This window comes from Amblyraja radiata, chromosome 31 (genome assembly GCF_010909765.2).
Source record: "Amblyraja radiata isolate CabotCenter1 chromosome 31, sAmbRad1.1.pri, whole genome shotgun sequence".
In the NCBI taxonomy this organism is placed as follows: Eukaryota; Metazoa; Chordata; class Chondrichthyes; order Rajiformes; family Rajidae; genus Amblyraja; species Amblyraja radiata.
In genome coordinates, this window is record NC_045986.1 from 20,793,058 (window position 1) to 20,819,999 (window position 26,942).

Below are 26,942 nucleotides of genomic sequence, written 5' to 3' on the forward strand. Positions count from 1 at the left end.
ATATTGTAATGGATTTTAAATGAATACATTTTCACATTTAGAGTATTTTGGCATTGAAGGAGATGAAAACATCTTGTTTTCACACTGACATTTTAATCACTGATTTGATCTATTTAAATTAGTTTTATTAATTGTAAATAAACTTGGATTGGTTGATTCTTTTATATTTATTTAATACTATTAAAATATAGCAAAGCTTCAGGAACACAACCTTTCTCTGAAATGATGAATTTCAAATTGCCATTTCTACTTTCCTGTATTTTAATACACAAGATTTCTTAGAAGCAGCAGCAGCTGTCATTTCTGATCCCCATCAAACATCATAGCCCAATGATCATGATCAAACTCAAATAATTTTCTTCTCTAACAAATAATGTATGTTGCTATGTTTTGAGAATACCACTTTGTCCTAACATTTAGTGTCTCTGTCAGGTCCCACAGGTGCCCAGACAGGCAGGACCTGCTGCTTACACAACACACGAAATAAACAAAGGTCATCCAAATCTCCCTGCAACGCCGCCAGGCCATGCCTCTTCACCAGGCCTCTCACAGGTAACAAGGAGCAAAGAAGTGGAGGGATATTTATCTTTTGGGAGGGATTGAGAGTCAGGATAGAGAACAATAAAACACCTCATTGTTCAGTAACGATCAGTCCTGTTATTTTCATCTTCTGTTTTCAATTCATGAAAAATGAGGATGGAAGTTCAATCAAAACAAAATCAGTGATAAAGTGAATTGTTGAGTTGGAGGTAGTGCAGTGTATCATTTGACTATATTAAAGTAGCCTGGAAATACATGTGATTGATATGGTTACTTCGAATCTGTAATTCATACCACAAAAAGTAAATCCCAGTTCCAAATACGTGGATCTTTAAATCATCTTGACATGTCAAATTCCAGGATCATCTAGTATAAATTGAAGCAAACATTCACACACCTGAATTGAAGCTCTTCTTTTGTAACAATATGAGTGAGCAAGGAACTGGGGCCTGCATCTTTGCCCTATTAAGCTTGTGCTAAGCATATTTGGAAAACCATACTCTTGATATTTGCAATCTTCTTGGTCGGTCACACCCAGATTCTGACTAATTAATTTGATTAATACAGCTTCCATTATTTTGTACTTTTTGACAAAACTGCCAACAATGGATGATTTGCTAACAATATTTTGCTTTGAGACAATCGGCAGAATGACATTGATTCAATCACTTTTTATCCTCACTTAAGAAATTCAGCATCCAAGTTTAGTATCCTTCTCACAACCAACAGTATCACTAATTTTCATGGCATCTGTAAACTTGCATATCAAATCTTTTACGTTAAATCCAAAATTTTAAATGTAAAGTACAAATAACAAGATTTCCCAGCACCAATCCCTCTGATACACGACTGTCATAGGCTTCCAATTAAAAAACAATGCTCCATCTTCACTTATTACCTCCTATCACAAAGCCAATTTTGGCTCTGAATTGGCAACTTGGTGTGGATTCCATGGGCTCTAAACTTTTGGACCAGTTTCCCATGTATAAACTTGTTAATAGTCCAAAATAATTAATTGCGCCTGACAAGACAGATGGGTGGATTGTTGAAGATAGGCACAAAAAACTGGAGTAACTCAGCGGGACAGGCAGCATCTCTGAAGAGAAGGAATGGGTGACATTTCAGGTCGGGACCCTTCTACAGATTGTTTAGGGACAAGGGAAACGAGAGATATGAACGGAGATGTAGAGAGATAAAGAACAATGCATAAAAGGTATGCAAAAAAGTAACGCCGCTAAAGGAAACAGGCCATTGTAAGCAGTTTGTAAGGTGAAAATGAGAAGCTAGTGCGACTTGGGTGGGGGAGGGATAGAGAGAGAGAGAGAGAGAGAGGGAATGACGGGGCTACCTGAAGTGAGAGAAATCAATATTCATACCACTGGGCTGTAAGCTGCCCAAGCGAAATATGAGATGCTGTTCCTTCAATTTGCATTTATCCTAACTCTGAGAATGGAGGAGACCGAGGACAGAAATGTCAGTGTATGAATGGGAAGGAGAATTAGTATTCAGCAACCGGGAGATCAGGTTGGTTCACGCGGGCTGAGCGAAGGTGTTCCGTGAAACAATTGCCCAATCTGCGTTTGGTCTCGCCGATGCATAAAAGTCCACATCTTGAACAACGAATACAGTAGATGAGGTTGGTGGAGATGCAAGTGAACCGCTGCCTAACCTGAAAGGACTGTCGGGGTCCCTGGACAGAGTCGAGGGAGGAGGCATAGCGACAAGTGTTGCATCTTTTGCAGGGGAAGGTACCTGGGGAGGGGGTGGTTTCGGTGGGAAGGGATGAGTTAACCAGGGAGTTGCGGAGGGAACAGTCTCTGCGGAAGGCGGAAAGGGGTGGAGATGGGAAAATGTGGCTAATGATGGGATTCCTTTTGAGGTGGCGGAAATTTCGGAGGATTATGTGTTGAATGCGACGGCTGATGGGGTGGTAGGTAAGGACTACGGGGACTATGTCTCTGTTGCGACTAGGGGGAGCAAGGACGGAGCTGCGGGCTACCGAGGAGACACGAGGGAGGGACTAATTTATGATGGGGGAGGGGAACCCCCGTTCCCTATAGTATGAGGACATCTCGGATCTTCTAGTGTGGACTACCTCATCTTGGACACAGATGTGGCGTAGAAGGAGGAATTTTGGGAGAGGGGTTAGAGCAGTGGTTCCCAACCTTTTTTTGGCCATGCCCCACCTAATCACCTCTAAAATCCTGATGCCCCCCCCCCCCCCCCATATTTTAGCACGAGCAGACAAAGAAATAATTCTCAGAAAATGGAATTTACTCAAAATAACATCTGAAACATAAACTACATATGTTTACCTGATGCCCCCCTTAAAAATCAAATTGCCCCCCTGTGGGGCGTACGCCCCACGTTGGGAACCACTGGGATAGAGTCTTTGCAGGAAGCAGGGTAGGAATAAGTGTTGTTGAGATAGCTGTAGGAATCAGTGGGTTTGTAATAGATGTCAGTCAAGAGTCTATTTCTTGCGATGGAGACTGTGAGATCAAGAAAGGGGAGGGAGGTGTCGGAGCTGGTCCAAGCAAATTGTTGAGGTGGTCCATTCCACTACCTTTGCTGAGTTTCTGATGATAAGACTTGTGGTTCTTTGGCTTAAACAGTACCTTTAATGCTGAGGGTTTTCAAGCATGTACTAAGCAGAGAACACACTTTTTATAATTTGAGCAAAAATGTTGCACTGGAGCCTGAAAAAGCGATTACATTGCAGTGGACGATGTTACTTATGAATCTCTAATGACCTATAGCCGTAGGAAAAAATAAAGATAATAGACAATAGATGAAGGAATCGGCCATTCGGCCCGTCGTGCCAGCATCACCATTCACTGTGATCATGGCTGATCATCCACAATCTGTACCCCGTTCCTGCCTTCTCCCCATATCCCCTGATTCTGCTATCTTTAAGAGCTCTATCTACCACTCTCTTGAGAATTGGCCTCCACTGCCTTCTGAGGCAGAGAATTCCACAACTCTCTGGATGAAAAAAGTTTTCCTCATCTCTGTTCTAAATGGCTTGCCCCTTATTCTTAAACTGTGACCCTGGTTCTGGACTCTCCCAACATCGGGAACATTTTTCCTGCCTCTAGCGTGTCCAAACCCGTAATAATCTTATGTTTCAATAAGATTCACTCTCATCCTTCTAAATTCCGGAGTCTACAAGCCACGTTGCTCCATTCTATCAACACATGACTGTCCTGCCATCCCGGGAATTAACCTTGTAAACCTACTCTGCACTCAATAGCAAGAATGTCCTTCCTCAAATTTGGAGACCAAAACTGCACACAATATTCCAGGTGTGGTCTCACTGGGGCCCTGTACAACTGCAGAAGGAAAGAAATGTCAGTTTTGTGTACGGGTTCGATCTTGGAGGGAATATTCCAGTTCCTATGCACAAACAGGGGTCGTGTTCCAGTTCCTATGCACAAACAAGGGAGCCGAATGGACTTTGGTCACTCACGTTTTCTCTGAAAAGGTGATAGAGATGACGAGAAAGCAAAGGAAAGTGTCGGGGCTTGAGCAGAGGAAAGTGGGAGCTGGTTGGAAACTGGCAGTGAGGGAGATGAAGCGTTAAAGGGGTGAACGAGAGCAGGAAGCAGCACCGATACAGACATGATGTACCTGAGAGGTGAGGGAAGGGTCCGGCGGCGACTGAAACAAGGAATGATCTACGCATCCTACAGGAAGAGTGACAGAGCCTGAGCACAACGGTCTCCCACCTGGAACCGGGAATTCGATTTGATCGCATTCTTCCAAAGATCCGTTCCGAAGAAAACAAATCTGTTGTGTGGAGAGCGAATGCTGGAAACGCGCTACAAATTCTCTAAGTCGCCAGGACCCGGGTGAGCCCGGAGCTCAGAGCTTGCTGCGGATAAAATCTCGTGGCGGGTCGGATGTGGCCCGCAGGCAATAGTTTGGAGACCCCTGACCTATGGTACTGTGAAAACCTGCTATGATCTACATTGAAGTTGACATGTTTTAAATGAAATTGAAAGCCATTTCTATTCTATTAGGGTTTACCACTCCTAGAAAATGCTGTATCGTTTTGTTTCACTCCATTTTTATCACTCTGAGGTATCGGGGAAATTACTTGGAGTTTGGGGAGGATTGGAGCATGTCGGTTTGTGTTTAGGTAACTTATTGGTTATCTCTATCATTATATTGTGGGACATGGCATTGCTAGTTTTGTCTCCATTTGCCATTCTAGCAGTTCTCAAGCAGTTCATTTTACTCCGTATGCTCATTGCTCTCTCATCACCCTAGCTCCACAGCAAGTGCAAGAAGCTGATAGATTTATTTAATAGGATTAAGGACACGCATTATACTGTTTCTACTTCCCCAGCAAGGCATACCTCCCGCAAGCTCTTTATGTCTCAGTTGTGATCTTTGTATAGTTTCTCCTACATTAATTCAGTGTGTCAATGAGATGCACCTCCAATTGACATTATCATGTTGCCATTAAATTTGCTAACTACACAACATATGAATCTGATTTGTTTATCACCTGACACCATTGCATTGCTCCCTACCTGCAAAGATTGTTTATGTTCCTGATTTAAAAAAAACTGTCATGAGCAACTTCACTTTAGTTCAGTCACACCCCTAAAAACCGTCTAATTGAAGCTGGATATTTTTCACCCAGAGGAAATCTGAACATTACTCTCGCCCTCTGGAAACTTAATAACATGACAAACGAGTGTGTACTACCATGTTATGCCGTACAGGGCAGTTGGTGATCTTTGCTTGGGATTTGCCACATTCCTTGTCAAACAGTAGGAACATTTTGGGTCATACAAGAGGAACAAAGGATAAAATCTAATTATACGTTCACATGTATTAAAGACGAGAGTGATATTAACCAAGACTAGGGAGTAGATCAATTGTCATAATTTCATGGCTTCTGTGACTAGATGTATAAGGGAATAAAATATCTAACAAAAAAAAATGCTATCCCACAAGATTGGTTGAAGAAGAAGAGTTTCATTTTGAAATGTTCTCTTGTTTCCATTTTCTTTTCAGTTTGGATTTGTATGTTATTTTTCAGTTTCAAACAGCTCCTAGTTTGTGTATCTTCTTCCATTCTCCCCACCTCCAACTCATTCTTTTTTCAACCATATATTCCTTCAGTACGTTTTATCCAACTCTGGCTGCTTTTTGTCTTTAGAGTAGAGGCATGGAACTGACAAGAGGGCATTCAGTTGAAAGAGACCTGTGTGGGTAGAGCTTGGATGAACAATGGTAGTTGAATTTAGAAGCTTGATTTTAGAGATGGAGCGTGGCAACAGCCCCTTTGGCCCACCGAGTCCATGCCAAACAGCGATCACCCGTATACTAATTCTATCCTAAACACTTGGGACGATTTACAGAAGCCAATTAACCTACAAACCTGCATATCTTTGGAATGTGGGAGGAAACCGGAGCACCCAGAGAAAAACCATGTGGTCACAGGGAGAACGTGCAAACTCAGGACAGACAGCACCAATAGTCATTATCAAACCTGGGTCTCTAGCGCTGTAAGGCAGCAACTCTACCACAAACCCTGTGTTTAGGTTGATGTTTTATTATTGTCACGTGTACTGGGGTACGGTGAAAAGCATTGTGTTGCATACTATCCTAACAGATCAGATACAGCATACATAGATGTAATCAAGCCAACTCAAATACAATAAGATACAGAGTGCAGAATATTGTTCTTAGCATTGAAGCTCAACAGTTGCATAGACCAAATTCAAGGCCTTCAGTGGGAGAGGTGAATTGGATAGTACCACAGCTTATGGAAGGATCGTTCAGAAGCCTGATAACAGATGGGATGAAGCTGTTCCTGAGTCTGGTAGTGCACACTTTCAAGCTTCTGCACCTTCTAATGGACGTGAGCAGGGAGACGAAGGAATGACTGGGGTGGAGCGTATCTTTGATTATGTTGGCTGCTTTTCCAAGGCAGCGTGCAATGTAAATGTAGTCAATGGTGGGAAGTCTGGTCTGTGTGATGGGCTGGGCTACATCTGCAACTCTCTGTAATTTCTTGCGGTCTTGAGCGGAGCTGCTCCCAAACCACGTTGTAATGCAAGCGGACAGTATGCTTTCTATGGTGCATCTGTCGAAGTTTATGAGAGTCCCTGGAAACATGACAAATCTCCTCAGTCTCATCAGGAATTTGAGGTGATGGTATGCCTTGGCAGTCATATCAATGTGGTTGGTCCACGACAGATCATTGGTAATATTAATGCCAATGAACTTGAAGCTCTCAACCATTTCCACTTCTGCACCATTGATGCTGATTGGGGCATGTACTCCACATGCTTCCTGAAGTCAATAACCAGCACCTTCATCTTGCTGACATTGAGGGAGGGGTTATTGCCTTAACACACAAGTTACTAAGTTTTCTGTCTCCTTTCTGTACTTCATCTTGTCATTGTTTGTGATTCAGCCCACCACAGTGGTGTTTACGAACTTGTAGATGTAATTAACTCCAAATTTGGCAGCACAGTTGTGAGGGTATAGGGAGTATAGTCAGGGACTGAGAACGCATCCTTGCAGGGCATCTTATTGTAGAGGTGTTATTATCTATCCTCACTGAGGTCTGTGGATTAGAAATTCAGGATCCAATGGCAGAGGGGGAACTTGATTCCTTGGTCCAGGAGTTTGGATCGTATTATGGTGTTGAAAGCAGAGCTATAGATAGGTAGGAGTCTACATGTGAGCCCTTGATGTCTCGGTGTTCCAGAGAAGAGTTTAGTGCTTGAGAGATGTTGCCAAGGTGTCCAAAACTGGGATCAAAATTAGCGTTTTATAGGTAGCTGAGTTAGATGTGAGTTAGAGATATATTAAGCCTGACATTAACAACCACTGTCCGCCAACGATCTACTAAATTGTGCGACTAGATCTTTGACAAAGACTATCTATTATATGGATTAAGTGATACAAGAATTGGGTGGTATCAGGAATGATAAACCAATAAGTAGAGGGCTCTAGCAACAAAGAGCGTCTGTTAAGTAAGGAATTGAGAGTAAATTGTACATGGAATTGTAACTCGTCAAATTGATGAATGGGCCTGTTTGCTGGTTTTTATTAATATTTTATAATTTGTATTAGCATTTTGGTTTAAAGAAAAGAAAAATTCAGCTTGGTTTCATCCTCCTGGATACTCTAGACAAGTGCTGTTGTGGACATTTTTGGGCTATCCAATTATGCTACTTATCTGATGTATGAGGTGGCATGTTTCACCGCTGAAGCAACTAACTTCAAGACCTGTGTAGCCCGGTCCCACGGTACGAGTTCATTCCAAGAGCTCAAACTCGTGGTAAGCACGGAGAATGAACGTAGCGGGTACGTCGGAACTCTTCGCGGCTCGTAACGCTAACGGCAGGTACTCGGGAAGACTCGCTAACGGCAGTTAAGCACGGAAAGACTCGTGAAGATTTTTCAACATGTTGAAAAATGTCCACGAGTGCCCCGAGTACCGACGAGTGACCATTACCGTAAATCTCTGAGTTCGAATCAGCAAACTCGGGAGAACTCTTGGAATGAACTCGTACCGTGGGACAGGGTTTTAAAGCAGCAGTCACCATTTAAAAGTGTGGAACATAGTAAAGAGCAAATAAAATAATTTCAACATTGTGTCATGCATCATTTTGCTTCAAGATACTCTGAATCTATTGGTAATTAATCATAGCACTTAAGGATCATTAAGCAAATTAGATTATTAATTTGTAATAAAACTGAAATAATACAATACACTGCATTATCAGCATCCCAGTCGGTGATACACAGTAATCTTGTATTCTGTGAGGTCTCATGGCACTGAATTTGTAATTGAAGTTGAAGTGTTCTGGAAAAAGCTACGTGAAGGACATGAGCATTTTGTCATAGGGAAAATAAGTGAGGAGACAATTAATGCTCCAACGTTTAACACTTTGTGGCTGTCTTCACAGTTTTATTGCTGGAGTCATAAAACCTCTTATCTGCCCTTTTAAGCATGGATGGTGCTGGGCAGGGAAGGAACCAATTATGTAAGTGCATCAGTTTGTGCGATTTTATGCATTTGACCATCCCCTTTATATCTCTGATCATTTCGATTGGACAAAATATAGTCACCATACCATGAGATGGGTTGTTACTGGCTCAGTCAGATTTGTGCATAATACGGTAGCTGTGGCTCAACGAATTTCAATAGCAAGTCTCATTTTTAATTAAAAAGTGCTCCTTGCCACCTTAAAAGAAGCAAAGCTTTTCTATATACAGCTAATGTAGTTAGCAAAGTCCCATAGCGTTAACATTTAAAATCAGCGTGCATTCATCAGTATGAATTGGACGTGGATGACAAGTGCTTCTGAGCAACCTTATTTTAACATTGCGTTTTACTTAACATCCGATGCTTCATTTCAATTTATTTTCATGTAGTAAAGAAGTGAAAGAGGTAGGTGGTGACTGGGTGGGTTTGAACTGTAATAGTTGTTTGTCCTATTTAGTTACAGGGAGCAGAAACTGCCTGAATGACTCAGCTGTTTTCAGCATGTGGCGTATGATTAATGGGTGTTGGTCCTTGCATGCAGTGCCTTCCACATTAGAACATTAGTACGTTGATTTTCTGCCCACGTTGTACTCCAGTCATTGCTGAAAATTCCTAAAATAATGTACCAAATCTTCTGTGCCCGTGCTTTTTTACCAGATAAATGTGAAAGAACGACCAAAATAGCCTGTGTTGCAATTTTTAGTAACAATACTTCTTGCGTGTCTGCAGTTCAACTAAACATGTTGTTTGGTTCTTTTTGTAGCAGCATATCCTAAGCTGTGCATTTATTGATAAAGGGGAAAGGTTTTATTCATTTTTTGTTAAATCTTGAAGACACTGACTCCTTGCATGGGTGGAGGAGTTCCACATATCTTTGCTGCACTAGCTTACTCTTCATGCTAGCGGCCATCTAACAAGGGCGCAGTAAAAATGAGGCTGATGCTAAAAATCACCTGACCTTTGCGAATTACACTTCCAGAATGTTTCATTGGTTGGCAAGAATTTTGGTTTATCCCTATAGGGGGGTTGCACGTAAGGTCATCAGGTCAAAGGGCGTGACACACGGAGCAGCTAAATCCATGTGGAGGACATGGCGGCCTCGGTATACACTGTTAACACACGAAATGCGTACTTACCTGTTAAAAACTGCCGCAATGGTCATTTTCTGTGCTGTAAATAATTGTGGGTGCTGTCATTGAATGCGGGAAGGTATCGGGTTTAAACTGGTGTTATCTCCTGGTGTAGCGTCTTTTGCAATCTGCGACTAATAGCCGCATTCATTGTCGTGTCCAGACAGCACCATTTCGATAAGCCTTCGCTATATCAAGCAAACTCAAAGTCAGAGCAATTTAATTGCAATATTGTGGGGTTATTTTTTTGGGTGACTGAGCGCTCAGAACCAATTGCTCTAGTGTATTGTACTTCGGTGTTGTACTTCCGGTGGCGCTGGTGCCAGCAGCCTCCACCTACAGCCCGGTATCTTTTTGTTTTTTTGTTTATTTAGTTATGTAAAAGTGTGGTTTTTGGTGGTTTTTTTGTGTTTTGATGTGGGGGAAGAGGGTACGGTGCGGGGGATACCGTCCTTCAGCCGCTTCCTGGTGAAGACGCGACTATTATTCGAGTCGCGTCCTCGCCCCCCCCCCCCCCCCCACCAGCGGCCTACCTACTGGATTGGCGTGGCCTTTCCTGCGACCAGAGCGAGCTGATGGACAGCGCGGGGTCCTGCGACTCTGCCCGGCTCGGCCTGCGGACTCGGGAGCTGCGGACACGGGGGCTGCGGACTCGGCGGCTGCGGGAAGCGGCGGCTGCGGACTCAGGAGCTGCGGACACGGGAGCTGTGGACTCGGGAGCTGCGGACTCCGGCTGCGGGAGGCGGCTGATCTGGAGGTCCGGGTCGCTGAGGAGGAGGATGTTCACCGTCGGGGTTCGGAGTCGGCGTTCCACCAGCCCGGCGTGAGGGCCTGAACATCGGGCCGCCGGGGCGGCGACTGCGGGTGCTAGGAAGGCCTCGACCACGAGTGAACATCTGGGAAGAACGGAGGGGAGGCTGGCTGGACTATGGTGCCTTCCTCACCTTGGTGCCACTGTGTTATGTTGTGTCGTGGACTTTCAGTGTTTGTGCTTTTTTTAAAATTCTATTTTATTTTTAATATGTTTTATTATTTATTATTTTTTTATTTTTATTTTTATGATACTGCCTGTAAGGGAAATTCATTTCGTTGTCTCTAACTGAGACAATGACAATCAATTTGAATACAATACAATACAATACAATATAAAGTATTTGCTCTGAACCCCAGCACCAAGGTGTAAGCGGCCGAAGGAGCTCATCCCTCGGGACAGCCCCCACTCTCTCCCCCCAACCAGTCCGGATGCTGGGCCAGAAGAAGGTCCCGCTGTGCTGGCAGCCATAGCAAATGCTTACCTGCAGGTCGTGACCACGACTGCGTGCAACCTCCCTATTCCTTCACCTGTCACCTCTCAACGCTTTCTATTTCAATTACTATTGCAGTTGAGAATAGCTCACAAAACGCATATTGGGGATGAAGTCGGGACCGTTCTAATTTGTTGGTGGTAGTGAGTTTGGGATGGAATACATAAGTTGTTTTCAGTCCTCTGACAGAACTGTAAATATCAGATTGTATGAGCATTATGTTTGGTACTGGTTTTGACATAAATCACACGTCTAATAAATTATGTGGTTGGATTGAATAGTTAGTTTTACATGTAGCACTTTTCAATTAATTAAATATCTTGATTATCTCCACTTAAATATTGCTCGTAGCGTATTTAAGATTCATAACCAAAATAGCCAAATACTGGCAGTCTGAAATTAGAAAATACTGGAAAGGACGTGTCAGGCAACGTCCCAGGGAGAGAGATACAAATCTGGATTTTTATGAGTCTGGACTGTTGCTGACATCCACTATTTGTGCTCACCAAAATCTTGAGCTTTACTTTTGTGATCTGAAAGATCAACCTTGCTGGTTCAGATGGTCTCAGAGCCAAGCAAAGGGACCACAGTGATATAACATTGGGTTAGATATAACACTTTCCACAAACCGCCTCTAGAAGTCAAACATCTGCTGAAGGCCTGTCCCAGCTTTGCCATCGGTCGCAACCCATTGACATTTGAAACATTTAGAAATATACTCATTTTACTTTATTCATAAATGTAGAAGCTAAAATAAATTAAAAAATTAAAAACATTAATCAAGATGCATTAAGCAAAACATACTTCTGTGTAGTAAAATCCTTGCTAGAGGAGCATGGCCAATAAATATAGGTCTTCCAATTTAGCATGGGATACCCCAAACCTGGCAGCACGTGCACGGTTGGATGTTCCATGCTGAACTGTAAAAATCTAAACTTTATGCTTATTAGCTTTGATCATTGAACGTTCATTAGAACAGATCTTACTGGAGCTCTTGTCTAAGCAAAGTTTTCTTTAAAAAAGAATTCTGGACTCAAAATAACTTGTATGATTGAACTATCTGAGGTTCAAACATAGAAATTTTACAGACGTAATCTAGGGTTTAGGTTTATTATTGTCACGTGTACTGAGATATGGTGAAAAGCTTTGTACATTCTATTCAAACAAATCAGATATACTACACATACATCCAATTAAGCCACTCAAGTACAATAAATAGAGCAAAGTGGAAGATATAGAATGCAGAATATAATTCTCAGCACAGTTGCGCATCAATTCCACAGATAAAGTTCAATGTTCACAATTGAGAAGTAGTGAATTGGACATTACCTTAACTAATGGAAGGACTGTTTAGAAACCTGATAACAGAGGGGAAGACATCTGATATGACAGGCACATGCACTGCTTATGCAATCTGTATTGCAGTTTCTTGTGCTCCATTTTGGTTTGTGATTCAGCCATATAAACTGGTAATGAAGAACTGGCTTTGTATTTCCTTGGAGTTGGTGGTGTTCACCAGCACCTGCTGTCTACGTGCGGTACATGTGAATTTTGTAAAGTTGAAGAACTCTTAATTATAGGCTGCAGTACATTTTGTAGATGGTGAAAACATCTGCTACATTCTATGCTGGTGATGGCTTTGCCCTGAATTCCGGTCATGGGCAAGTAGTATGGGAGCTGTAGTAAATGCTCTCCACCAACAGATAACAACAACCAGAGACTGCTCGTTATGAATTGAGGCACTTAGCACAGAATGCCCCGTGTCAGGCCAGTTTTCACATGTTTATGTGACTTCAGTTAAATTTCCAGCCATCAGTAATCTTGGTATATTAATTGAGAATTTGACAATAGTATTATCATTGAATGTCTGAGATAAGTGGTTGGAACCTCTTTCGGTATTAGACATTTGTCGTTCTTGTTATTTGCCGTGTAGTAATACTCTAAACCTGAATTTTCTGCATGCAGATATGCATGCTGGGGAATTGCAGTGAAACTGAACACTGATCATTACAGATCATCCATCGACATTGATTGAGGGTAAGGTCAGTTATGAATCAGCAAATTGATTGAGCATCTAGCATTGAGGAACTCCAGCAGCATTATCTGAGGCCTGAAATGATTGGCTTCTAAAAACAACAATCACTTTCTCTGCAATGAAGTCACTGGTGTGTTTACCATTGATTCCTATTAATTGCAATGTTGTCAGGGCTTCTTTTGGATAAACTTGGTCAAATGCCTTCTTGGTGTCAAGGACAGTCACTCAGGCTTCACTTCTGGAATTAAGGCTTCTGTTCCATGTTTGTGTCAAGGCTGCAATGGGCTCTGGAAGCTAGTGGTTCTGACAAATCCAAGCAGCATTGGCGAGTTTGACTATGATAGAAAATAGTCAATGGCAATTAATGGTTAGATTAAATTTGACCTACAATACCTGCATCTTTCAGACCTTACTTATCCCGCAGTCAATGGTGCTACTGCAAAGCTGTTCTTTGGGCATGAATATTGAATTTCCTATCCTGGTCATTCTGATCAATTCTTTCCAAACATACTAGTTTACCCAGCGAGGCTAAAATAATGTAATGGTTAAAGGTGACATTTCTGTATATACCTCATTAAAATATAATTGAAAGAGGCCGAACATAATTAGAGGCTAATGGAAAATACCTTTGATATCTTGAATAGAACCCTAATAAACGGATCCCAGGGGACATGCATTGTATATGTGGCAGAATAATAATGTGCCCTAAGAGTTTAATTGCAGGACAATTTTACGACAACTTTTGTACTTCCTTGTATTTCTGAGGCAATTTGATTGAACTTTCTAAGATATTCAGAGGAATTGACAGGTAGATAAAAATATTTATGCTAGTTTGTAATCTTTGAGGTACCAATTATTCCGATGTTTGAAGATTATAAAAAATATAATCCAGCACTTTTGTCTACCTTCGATTTAGATGCTCCCGCACCCGCTGAGTTTCTCCAGCACTTTTGTCTTCCATAAGAAATAGAAGCATAGGAGTCATAGCAAATTTACGACATAGAAGGCAATGTTCCAACACCAGTGTGCCTGTACTGGTGTTGGAACTACCCAACATAATCCCACCTTCCAGTGCTAGGTCCCTATTTCTGGAAGTAATGCTCTTCCTGTACATATCCAAGTCCTTTCTAAATTAGATAGGAGTTCGGTCACCTCTGGTTGAAGAAAAAATTCTCATCTGCCCTCTTGCCTCCACCAATTACTTTAAATGTTTCCCTCCTGGTTTAGTCACCGTGAATAAATGGAATAGATCTTTCCACATTTTCTAGGCTCTCGAAGCTCATCTTCCAAAACTGGAGTAGGAGCTGGGACAACCGTATTTCAATTGGGACAACTGAACTTGAGCCAGGAAAACTTCACTTGTGCTGGCTGTGCCATCTAAGAACGGCTACATTTGTTCTGTACCTCAAGTTCATTTTTCCTGGTCACTTTCCATAATCACACCATTCTGTTCCAATTCAAAAAATAAACAAACTCAGCTTTGAATGTACTCGTCTGTTCTAAAAAAAATTCTCCCCTCAGTTCTAAATGTTCCTGTTTGATCTTGAGATATCACCCCTAATTTTAGATTTTATAACATGAGGAAAGTATCTTTCAGCATCTCAGAATAATCTCTTCCAGATATTATACTCTGACTGCGAGAAATTGCAGAGAGTTGTGAATGCAGCTCAGTCCACCCCTCTCATTGACTTTATCTACATTTCACGCTGCCTCTGGAATGTAAACAACGTAATCAAAGGCCAAATATACCCTGGTAATTTCCTCTTCTCCCCTCTCCGTCCGGTTGGTCAGATGATACAAAAACCTGAAACACAAATCATCAGATTCAGGATAGACACAAAACGCTGGAGTAACTCAGCGGGACAGGCAGCATCTCTGGAGAGAAGGAATGGGTGGCGTTTTAGACCACCCTTCCTCAACCCAAACTTAACTCATCAGATTCAGTAACAGCTTCTTGCCTGCAGTTATCAGACAGTTGAACGGACCTCCCATTAGCTAAAGATGTAGTCCCAATAATGCCACCGATCTGGTTGTGGACCTTGCACTTTCTTTATCTGCACTTTCTCTGTAACTCTAACACTATAATTCTGCACTCTGTTTCAAGAGTCAAATGGTTTATTGTCATATGTTCTGAAATGGAACAATGATTTTTGCCCTTTTAGACCAGCTGCAAACCTCAGACCTCAGTAATGTGAGATTGAAGATGTCGGCAAAAACTCCAGTCATTTGGTCCACACGGGTTTTGTGAATGTGACCAGTAAACTATCAGGTCCGGACGCTTTCCGAGGGTTCACTCTCCTGAAGGATCTTCTGGCGTTGGCATCCTTGACTGAGATTGTAATACCATCGGGGGGCTATGGGAGCGCAGGAAGGCACATCAGTGTTCTCCCTATCAAAGCGTGCATAGAATGCAATGAGCTCTTCTGGTAGTGATGCCTCCCTGTCACTTGCACCTTGTAGGAAGTGATGGTGTGTAAGCTCTGGTACAGGTGCCGAACGTCTGCCCGATCCTCTAGTTCACAGGCGAAAGTCTCCAGTGCCCTGCCATTCACTGAAGGCCTCTGCCTTGATTTGACTTCCCAAAATGCAACACCTCTCCTCATCCCAAGAAGTTTAGTTTCAAATTTGAGTCTGAGAGACTGTTTTTAATTATCCAGCTTATTAAGGATAATGGAAATTAAATAAAATAGAACGTGCTGGGAATACTCACCAAATTAAACAGCACCCATGGGAGAAAAAAATGGTTAATATTTCAGATACCACTGAAGTATTAACTGTTTTTCTCTCTCACAGATGCTGCTTGACTTGCTGAGTATTTGCTGCATTTCCAGTTTTTATTTCAGATTTCCAGAATCTGCAATACTTTGCCTTTTGATGAAAGAGACCGAGTTAAGTTCTTCAGTTAAGATCTCATTGAATAGTGAAATGGGTTTGAGAGATTGAATGTCCTATTTGCATTCCACTGCTCTCGTTTAATTTTGGATGGGAATGGTTCCTTGTCGATTTGAGGTTTTCCTCAACTATGAAGGTTGGTAAAAATGTTCTGACATGCTAAAATGGTTCCTGACCTGCTGAGTTACGCCAGCACTTTGCGTCTTTTTTTTCTAATTGGTGTTTTACGGATAGATGTGTGTACTGCGTTCCTTTCTGGTCGGCTCTGGTTATTCTTTACCTGCACTATTGCTCTTTGTCTCTTTTCTTTATCGTGGTTAATTTTAGTGGAAAGCCCTGTGGCACACCTCTTATTATTTGATTTGTTAGGTTGCTGATCCCAGTTCAATTCAAGTGAAGCCCAACAGTTTCCTCTTTCCATGGGAAATGTGGCAATGTCCCTTGAATTGAAACCCATTTCTCTCAACAAAATATTCAATTCTTATCCAGAGATTACTACCTTGATGCTTTTGATTTTGGACCCTGAATGCCAATACTACCATAGCTCTTCCCGTAGACCTCAAAACTTGTTTAGGTCCTTCCTCTGACCATCCTGTACCCATGCCTCAGAAATGTGGGAATTAACAACAAAGATAGAAAATCTCCTATCTTTATTGTTAATTCCCACATTTCTGAGGCATGGGTACAGGATGGTCAGAGGAAGGACCTAAATATACCAAGTATTGAGGTCTATGGGAAGAGCAAGGAAAATGGTGGAGGGGAGAAATTGATTCAGTCATGAAGCAAGAAATTATGTCCACAATGTAATGAAAGAAGTGGGTAGATTTGAAGGTATCAAGTAATAACATATGCAATAGTGTAGACAAGAATTGAGTAATGGTTATGGGTAATATTTGTATTAATTTCAAGAAATGTAGTAGTTAATTATAAAACAAGATGCATTTTTCAAGATGGTTGAATTGTGGCTAAGCCATGCCGATTACAAGTAAACACTGGCTGTGCAAATAATGTTAAATGGAAAATACGTTGGATATACTCAGCAAGGCTGCCAGCAAAATAAAAGGATAAAATTAGAATTTTAAATGCAGGCCCATAACAATATTCATCTCAATTCTTGACCTGTTTTAAGATGATAACACATTGTATATTTACAGTATTTCATGGGATTCATTGTATGTTTCTGGTTACAATTTAACCCAACATCGCATTTTATGTCTGTCTCTCTTTATAATGCAGGCGATGAAACCGTAATAGTGATAGAACAACTAACTGCTTGGTGTAGTCATGATGCATTTACTGCAAATACATATTCAGTTTACTCATTAATTTGGATCGTGTTTTGTTTTTGTGTTTGGGATTATGTATCTTAAAAGTTATCGATGGTCAAGAGTAACATAATGGCCATTAATGTAGGTTATTATCATTATGAGCAACTAAGAATGTAATTGACTGATTAGATAGGATGCAGTTAAGTAAAATAGGTTATCATTGTGGTTGTTTGGATAATGCACTGTAAAAACCAACTGTCCCTGGAGCATGCTAGTACTGACATACAAACATGATACATTTTCTTTCCCAGTTTATATTACCGAATCTCACTTATTTTAAGTAATGATACTGCTTTGGTTGGATAATTATTTGAAAGTCGCTAAAGCGGCCCGAATGATCCAGAAATAAGTGAGAAATGGACTGTGAATGTTGTGCCTCCTTAGAATTAACACCAGTCTTTCATCCCGTCTCATTTGCATGTCACTAAATCCCTTCAATTGCCCTTCTCCCTTATTGAAATTAGTTTAATTTAAAATTGTTTCCTTGTACTTCTACTCTCTTTTTGTTCATTAGGTAGCTTATTTCAACAATTAGATGAGCTATCCCTGTGAAAGTTTGCAGCAGGGGTAGTTCGAAACTAATGTGTTTCCATTCAGTTTAAGGGATTTTGCCACTAAGTTCCAGTTTTGACATTGAAATAACAATTAAGATGGGAAGATACCAACTTCATGTCCATAATATAGTTTTAACTGTTTCTGGATTCTCCGATATTTAATAAGTTACGGCGTGTCTCCATTATTTGATAATATTGAACCAAATAGCGTTTGTACTTGGGATTAGATCAACAAGTAACTTCTTATAAGGAAAATGTTGGAAAAGGATTGATGCTGACTTTCAGCAGAAATCTAATTAACTTTTTTGTTGCATCTGTGACAAAGAAACAATATCCATGTGCAGTTGGTGAAAATGTTATTTTTTTTCTATATTCCATGTTCTCTCTGCTGAGCAAACAATCAGGCCCTGATGGGCAGGGCATGCCCTGCAGTTGAATAATCACTTGAACAAACAGCACAGATAAACTGATTGCTCAACCTATAGGTGACTAGAAAGGATGACATTGCTGCCCCGAGGAGCAATATGTAATGGCCCATGTGAGGGATGCATGTGGATTTTGTAGATCTGTAATCAGCTTGAATAAGTAACTTAGTCGGAAGTCTTTAGTCTGAAGAAGTGTTCCAATCCGAAACCTCACCTAATCCTTTTCTCTAGAGATGCTGCCTGACCCACTGAGTTACTCCAGTGTTTTGCGTCTTATCTTTGGTATAAACCAGCATCTGCAGTTCCTTCCTACACATGAATAAGTTACTTGATGTGAAGATAGTTATGACTTTTTAAGTTAAAGCCATTGTGATGTAGAGTAAAATATTATGTTGTTCTGGTAGATTATGTGGTGTTTAAAATATTTCTTTCTGACTGCTGTGCTATAGTTTCAATTTTCCAAGGAATGGAATGCTATTAAACAGTGGTCATGGAGCATATCACTTTCAGAGGAAGCTTTTAGCAATGAGTTCTGCATTTGGATTATTTGCTAAAACTTCGGGCAATCATCCATGCTCAATCCATTCAAGCTGTTAACATTTTCTGAATGTAGCGACTGAGATCCGATTGATCGGTTTAATGTGTATTGAGGATTTTAATGTTTTATTAAATTACAGGCCTTTTCTCATTTTTAATGTAGCCATGGATTTCTTTATATACAGGCAGCCTTCCAGTCTGGCCAGAATGCAGCTCCACCTCCTCTTGTGTACTCCCAAAATCCACAGACAATGACTACGCAACCACAGGCAAGACAGGTAAGCTCTCTCTGGGAAATTGCCAATGCAGCATCTTGATTTCATTCACAATTATTATTCTATTGTTAAAAGGCATGCTATTAGTGTTATGCATTTTATTTTCAGTGCTTTCCACAACAGAATAATTGCCACCCAGTCATTGATAACTACAACACAAAATAAAAGCTGAAAATGCTGCAAATACTGCGCAGATCAGCTGCCTATGTGGGAAGAGAGAGTGTTATCGTTTTAGGTCCAGCGTCTTTCATCAAAACTGGAAAGGAGAGAGAGAAGCTTGTAAAGCTGTAGGGAGGGTCGGGATATCGGTGGGAGGGGGAGACGTAGGGTTGTAGATGAGATGGATGTCTTTGGTAAATCTGATCACGGCCAAACTGTATCCAAGATTATTTGTCAATGAGTGCATGGAAGAAGTTATAGAGTGAGAACATGGACAAAAGAACATCAACAAAATAACATGGAAGTTGCAATATGCAAAGCTGGAAGACATGCCCCCCAGGCCCAGAACAGAACAAGCAATGAGTTCCCAGGAGCTCCCTGAGACATGACCCCACAGATAAACACCAATATCAAGTTCCAGACCGTTTCTGATTTAATCGTCTGACGATCTCCCCTCCATAACTTCCAATCATATCGTTCCCCAGCCCCGCATTGTGTGTTTCTATATCCTCCCCAAAAGCCACAAACAGGACTGCCCTGGCAGACCCACCGTCTCTGCAACCCCTTGACGCACTGAACTCGTCTCCACAATCCTTCCCACCTACATCCAAGACACTCACATGCCCATTCAATAACTTTCTAGACCTAAACTTCAAATTTACCTGGACTATCACTGACCTCTCTGCCCTTTCTTGATCACTTTGTCTCCATCACAGGCGACAGACAATTGACCGACGTCTACTACAAACCCACTAACTACCACAGTTATCTGGACAACACTTCCTCCCACCCTGCCCTTTGCAAAGACTGTGTTCCCTACTCTCAATTAATCCATCTCCGTGGCATCTTCTCCCAATATGAGGCGTTCTATGCAAGGACATTGGAGGTCCTCTTTCTTTAGTAAGTGTGGTTTCCCCCTCCATATGGCAATGGTGGATCCCTCACCCGCTTTTCCTTTTGTCCTGTAGTTCTGCTCTCACTCTAACCCCCCCACCCCCCCCCCTGTATCTCCTTCCCAGTTCTAACAAAATACCTTTGACCTGAAAAGGTCATTCTTGTTTCTCTTCCTAAAAATACTGCTTGACTTGATCTGTGTTTCTGGCATTTTCTTTTTGGATTTAGATTTATAGCATCACCAGACTTTTTGATTTATATTTATATGTTAACACAGTTTTGTTTAATAGAACTAGCTATAGAATATTTGTAAGGAATATCAGCCAAGATCGGTCAGTGTTGTCGACGTATCATAACATTTTCATGAACGATATACCAATCTGTTACACAACTCAAGAATTACCATCTTGGGAGTAGTTTTTCCTGAATATTTATATTATTCACAAATTATTATAATTCAAAATTTACTTTTTAAAATTTAATTGTTGCTGAAACTCTCTTATTTATTTGAGCAAGCTTAAAACAACTTTTGGGCATTTTAATGAGCAGAACTGCCTGCAAGATTGATTTATTGCATATTGCCTAATTCACAAAGACTATCATTATTCCTTTTAATATTAGTAGTAAACATGAGAATCATTAGTTGTCATAGATTCTTCATTACCTCTTCACTTTGTAGAGTCCTGCAAAAAGTGTCTTGAAAAAAGCATTTCCTTATTTTCCCCAAAGAAATCTATATCTACTTGGTGACAATTTCTTTCTGTACCAAAATGATCCAACAACACTTTTTGCCATGTACCATGCGAAAGCTGCAGCAGGAATGATCAAGTTTATCTCACTTGGTATCTTTTTGGTCTTCCTTTGGACAGAAAGAGCAGAGAGATAGTACTCTTTTAGTCCTGTTGAAGGGTCTCTACCCAAAATGTCTATTGTCCATTTCCCTGCTCAGAGGTTGCCCGGCCGTCTGGGTTCCTTCAGCAGCTCTATTTCATTGGATTCCAACATCTGCAGTCTCTTGTGCTTCAATATCCCTTTTAACTGACTCCCTCTTGTGGAGCTATAATGATATTTATATCTGTGTATAACACCCACTTAAGTTTGATACTTATTTTGCTAAGTCTCTTTCTAAAAGACTCTTGAGATGTTTTGCTCACTTGTGAGAGATTTATTTTCCCTTTTTAATGAACTCTGCCAATTGTGCTCAACAAAGAATTATTGGGATTCATTTGTGTGTAGTATTGAGATCTTGCTTGTCGACTACCTTCATCGATTACAGAATATTTTCAATATGTTTTCCTGTCTCCCTGTCAACTCTTTGCTTATTGCTGATAACCCAGGATTGCTGATAATAGTATTTTTATGGCATAATCCTCGTGGACGGCAGCTACTCTTTTTCTCCATCTATTCCTTTCTCAGCTGCCCCATCAAAAGTAATCATCCCTTTTGCTGAAATAATCAGTTTTTTACTCCATCCATCATTACCATTTACCTTTTTTCTTAAGCTTGAAAAACGTAAACATCTTGAATTAAAATAAAAAAAAATTGCAATAATAAGTACAGAGAAAATGGTGGATAGGTTCAGCAGAAAGTGAATGAAGTCACGGCATGTTTTCCTTGTAGTCCATGCCTTAATGGAATTGGTTGCTGTTTCTTTTCCTTTGGTTCTTATTTTCAGACCTCATTCTTGATCACTCCTTTCATATCTTACCAAACTAAACTTACCACTTGCAATTTACATTTTTTTTCTATCTGGTCATCAAGACTCTAGGCTTTGAAATGATCTCTCATGTGAGTGCTTTAGAGCATTCAAAATGTGCATACCCGAGTTAATTTGACATCTATCTTTATTTTGTAAAGTACAATTCTATTGGACTGACGACTTGTTAGCAAGTCAGAACGGCTGTTCTTATCCAATACACACAACTACTGCCATGGCTATTGTTCACTTGGTCATTCCTCTGCAGTCATTTGGTATCGAGATGCAGGTTATTTTCTACTAATATCCTTGGCCTATACATGCCATATTTCTGCCGTGTTTCACCAATGTATTAGCAAAAATCATCTTAGACCTGGACTGTTGCGTCTTGGGATTTTGCTAAGTCAGTGCAAGCAGTTGAAATAATATACTGTTTCAAATTTAACTAAATTAAATTAAACAATGTCTAGTGCATGTTTCTCAATGAACTAAGTAAATCAGTTTGTGCATTATTATCAGAACTAGCATTAATAAAGATGGGTAATTTATCCAAAGTTTTAGACTTTCAGCATTTCAATGTTAGTTGAGGTGACTCCTCTAAGATATTACCTTACAGATAGCTGGTTGACGAGATGTATGCCATTATTGCCATTTCAAAGTGATTACAAGGATGTGGGCAAGAATGTTTTTGCCTTGTGCTTTATTTGAGACATGCATTCAGAAACATTGTTAAAATAAGCCAGTGATTTATATTTAAAAATGACACTTTGATTGTGATCTTATTGTATGTTTTAATCTCAGGCCCCTTTATCCCTCTGCAATTGCTACGTTTTTGATCCTGTCATTGCCCTAAATTGATATTGTCCAGCTGGGTTGGACATTCCATGTCTGAATTCTGTCCTGCCCTATCTAATTGCAGCACAGTGCATCTTTGGTAGTGCTTCCTCCTCTGCAATTTGAAGAATCTGTCTTTGTTATCCTTTTTCTCATGTACGTGTGCCTGTAATATCAATGTAGCTTACTCATCTCAAATGGGTTTGTTATCATTTATTGCCTCAATGTTCAACAGTTTTTCCTCTTTAAAAGTAGTTTGCATAAATGTGGGTTTTTAATTGATATTATTCATTTTGATTCTTTGAAAATTGCAATTACACCAAGCATTGTCCTTAAGCACAAGGTAAATATTTCCTTTTTAAGGCGTCAAGATCGTGATCTCATTTAATTTCAGTTTAGCAGGAAAATTAATTTGTGTATGATGGAATGCTGCCTTGTAATTCTGATTTGTGGAAAGCTTTAATTTTCTTTTAAACCTAATGTGTGTTTAGTGACATCAAGTGCTGGTATATTAGAACTGTGGTTTAATGCTTGTGCTTTTGAGTTTTCTAGTCTGTCCTTGTGTTCTTGCTGACTCTGTGTGCCTTTCCCTTGTGTATTTCTTACTTCTCTTCAGTTCGCAGCAGGGCCCCGGGCTGCCCACCACCAGGTATTTACCCCATTCACTTCATACATCTCAATTTTTGCCAAATTAAATATTAGCCTTAATGAGTAGTTCTCACTTTACTGATCGAACAATGCACTTTATTAAATGGGGAAAGATCAAATTGCATTCAGTCTCCCAAAAATTGTCGACATTTGGCTTGAGCAACTGACCTTAAACGTAAAAAAAAGTAATATGTTCAAAATGGTCTTCAAGCAAAACTCCTTTTGGCCACAAATAACTGTTTGGCCTGTTGGCTGCTAATGATTGAAAATGTTTAACTTCCTAATTTTCACCATTTCTATTGCAATGAATTGCTGGGTGAGGAGTGGATCTGATTTTCTTTAATCATGTTTGATTAAAAACTAAGTGGTTGAGACTAAGTGGTCAAACTATCAATAGTTCAAATGCTTGATAATATGAACACATCCTCTGGTTTTAGATTGTTAATGGTGGTTAGTAAGAAAATTGTTGTGGCTTTATCTACAATCTTACAAACATCCATAGATTCAGGATTGGTGCCTGAAAACTAGAAATTGTAAGCATTACACCATTGTACAGAAATGAATGAAGCCAGTAACTGGACAAGTCAATTTGACTTCAGTAATGGGGAAATTTCTAGATGTAATTAGTGATAGAATTGGTGGTCACTTGGACAAGTATAGCTTGATCAGAGAAAGCTTCTTTGGTTCTGCTAAAGAAATCATGTCAAACTAATTTGACATTTTTTTGTGAGGTATTGGAGTGGAATTTCTCTCATCATGTGTATCAACTATCTTAAATTGGTTGCTCGTAGTCATTTCTCTACTCAGTAAAATCCAATTCCATCATTCATCCAAAGCTTTCAGTATTAGATCTCAGTTAAATCTGTCATTGGCTTTTTTTTGTAGATCTCATTTGTGCCCTCTTGGGTGCTACTAATTTCCAACAAGGTAGTAACCAGAACTGCTGTAACCAGTACTCCAGCTGGCAGGTATAGCTTGCAGAACTCAAGTTTTTCCTTGGGCACTCTCCTTTCAATACACGCTATCATAAGCCACCAATATTAATCTTCTAATTACTACTTTTGTTTGCCTGCATTGTAATCTCCTTCCTATCTTCCTGAATAGTAATTGCAGGACCACATGGAAATGTTATTTCCCGTATTATTAATGTTTTGTGTTTTCTTACTTGCATCTTTCTTTACATCATTAACCTTAATATGGATCACGATTGCTGAGATTTCATCATCCCGAGCAGAATATTCTATAGCCATTGCTGATGATTTTCACTCTAGCACTCGAGTCTAACTACAACCATCACACAAACGAATCGCCCTTCCATTGACACTTCAAGCTGCCTCGGCAAGGCCACCAACATAATCTAGGATGAGCCTCAGCCCAGTCACTTCCTCTTCTCCCATCAGGCAAGAGGTACAGAAGTGTGACAACTTGTGTCTCCAGATTCAGGGACTGTTTCTTCCCAGCTGTTATCAGGCAACTGAACCGTCCTATCGACAACTAGAGAGTGGTCCTGAGCTACTACTTACCTCATTAGAGCCCCGCGGATTATCTTTAATGGGACCTATACTGGACTTTATCTTGCACTAAATGTTATTCCCCTTATCATGTATGTTACTGTGGTCGTCTCAATTGTAATCATGTATAGTCTTTCCGCTAACTGGTTAGCACGCTACAAAAAGATTTTCACTGTACGTTGATACATGTGACGGTAAACAAAACTAAACCAAAGTACTTTTTCCAAAATCAAAACAAAATACTTTTTAGATTCCATTCCATTCTTTTCCCGAAGAGATCTGCTGTTTATTTTCTTGCCGTTAGACGGAGCGTGTCCTCAAAGCTCCCCAACCTTTCACTTAATCCCTTTTTGAACTGCTAACCATCCAAATTTCTCCCCTCATCCCAATGCTGACCATGACTAATTTATCTCAATCCTTTAACGTTACTACTTCCTTGCTGAAAAAATGTTCCGCTCTTTCAAGTGTCCACTCCGTAAATGGACCGAGGACAAAAGCCTGAGAAAAAGTTAAAGCATGGTGGAAGATGTACATTTATCTCCATGTTATGACTGGAAAATATTGTGACTATGCAGAAGACACATCAGTGAGTCAACAGAGTGCAGTTGTGATATAAATAAATGCTCCAGGTTTTTGACAAGTAGATTAGTTTTTGACAGACTCATTTAAAAAAAATTTGTTTCAAAAAATGTTTTGAAGAAGTAACTGGGTTTAAGGAGCTTCACAAAAGCTGATACAGAAGGGAAATATAGAAGGAAGATCCAGAGCTTAGCGTCTTGGCAATTGAAAGCATAGCTGTTGATTATGAAGTGATTAAATTCAGTGATGATCAGAAGACTGGAATTATCTAATGTGCCGAAAGATAAACACAAAAAGCTGGACTAACTCAGCGGGTCAGACAGCATCTCTGGAGAAAAGGAATAGGTGACATTTCAGATCGAGATCCTTCTCCGGAAAAATATATCTTGGTAGTAATGGGGCAGGAACAGATGAGAGAAAAAGGGAGGGACAAGATGGATGGATTGATCTGCAAACAAAGATGAACATTTTAAAATCAACATGTCATTTGAAGATGAACAAATGTAGAGCTGATGATGAACAATACTTAAAGTTAAGACAAGGCCTTTCAGATCACAACACCGCAAGTATATAGAGAGTAAACGAGGAAGACCTGAAATGAATGCATCATAATAGACAATGCTGGGTGTTACAAAGGCATAACTAAGGGTTTCAGAAGCAGCGGAAGCAACAGTGGAGACAGGTAACGCTATGAAGGTGGTAATAATGATTTTGAAAAGTAATAGTGATGTGGCCCACAACCCATCTCGAGCAGTCTGGTTCAGTTTCAGATAGGGAAATGGATAGTGTTTGTGTCAAGACTTTGTTTTGGGAATTAAAGTTGACAGCTATTCTTAATATTTAGCTGAAACATATACTCAAAAGTTAATGGACAAATGTTTAGACAGTTTAAAGATAATAAAAGAGGTAAATGCATGCATGGACATGGTAGTTGAGGAAATGGACTCTTATAATATTGAAAAGTACCCACCATTAATACTTTAAAAATAAATTGAGGCCAATGAGGAGCCAAAAAATATGACTGACAGACTAGATTAAGGAAAATCCCAAAGCGCGTTCAGTATATTAAAGGAGTGGAATATTTCAGTTATGAGGAGAGACTGATAGACTGGTTATGTTTTTCTTGGAATGGAGGATGCTGAGCGTGGACCCGATCAGGTACATAATATTATGAGGGGTGCAGGTAATTTCTTCCTCCATAGCAGAAGCATCTAAGACTAGAGGGCATAGATTTAGGGTACTGTCTGAATAGGTGGGGCAGATACTCTTGCAAGATTTAATTATCTAGGCATGTGCTTAATAAATGCATAGAATGTATGGACCTGGTGCTGGTAAATGGGATTAATATGGTCAGCATGGATGCGCTGTATGTCCCAATGGCAACAATATGCCTTTTTATATTGCTGCCAAAATGGTCACATTTTTCACATATTCTATTTTCCAGATTTTTACCCACTCATAAAGTCTTTGTCTCTTTGTAGACTCTGTCCTCTTTACAACTTTCTTCCCTAGCAGTCTTTGTATCTTCTGCAGATCTAGCTATCGTACCTTCCGTCTTCATCCTTGAAGGTGCCAAAGGTA

The 26,942-nt window shown here is 40.3% G+C and overlaps 1 protein-coding gene across 23 annotated transcripts in view; it reads left to right on the forward strand.

Annotated features, from left to right (window-relative positions):
* eif4g3 (eukaryotic translation initiation factor 4 gamma 3) overlaps positions 1 to 26,942 on the forward strand; it is a 201,987-nt gene that overhangs the window by 49,887 nt on the left and 125,158 nt on the right. For 17 of the 23 annotated variants that reach the window (XM_033048034.1, XM_033048037.1, XM_033048035.1 and 14 more), the window contains 3 exons: positions 433 to 552; positions 18,951 to 19,043; positions 23,240 to 23,272. The exons of 1 other annotated variant lie outside the window; for it this stretch is intronic. In XM_033048034.1, coding sequence (XP_032903925.1) covers positions 433 to 552; positions 18,951 to 19,043; positions 23,240 to 23,272 — 246 coding nt within the window. The remainder of the gene's footprint in view (positions 1 to 432; positions 553 to 18,950; positions 19,044 to 23,239; positions 23,273 to 26,942) is intronic. 5 more of the 23 variants (XM_033048039.1, XM_033048042.1, XM_033048048.1 and 2 more) reach the window with 3 other exon arrangements.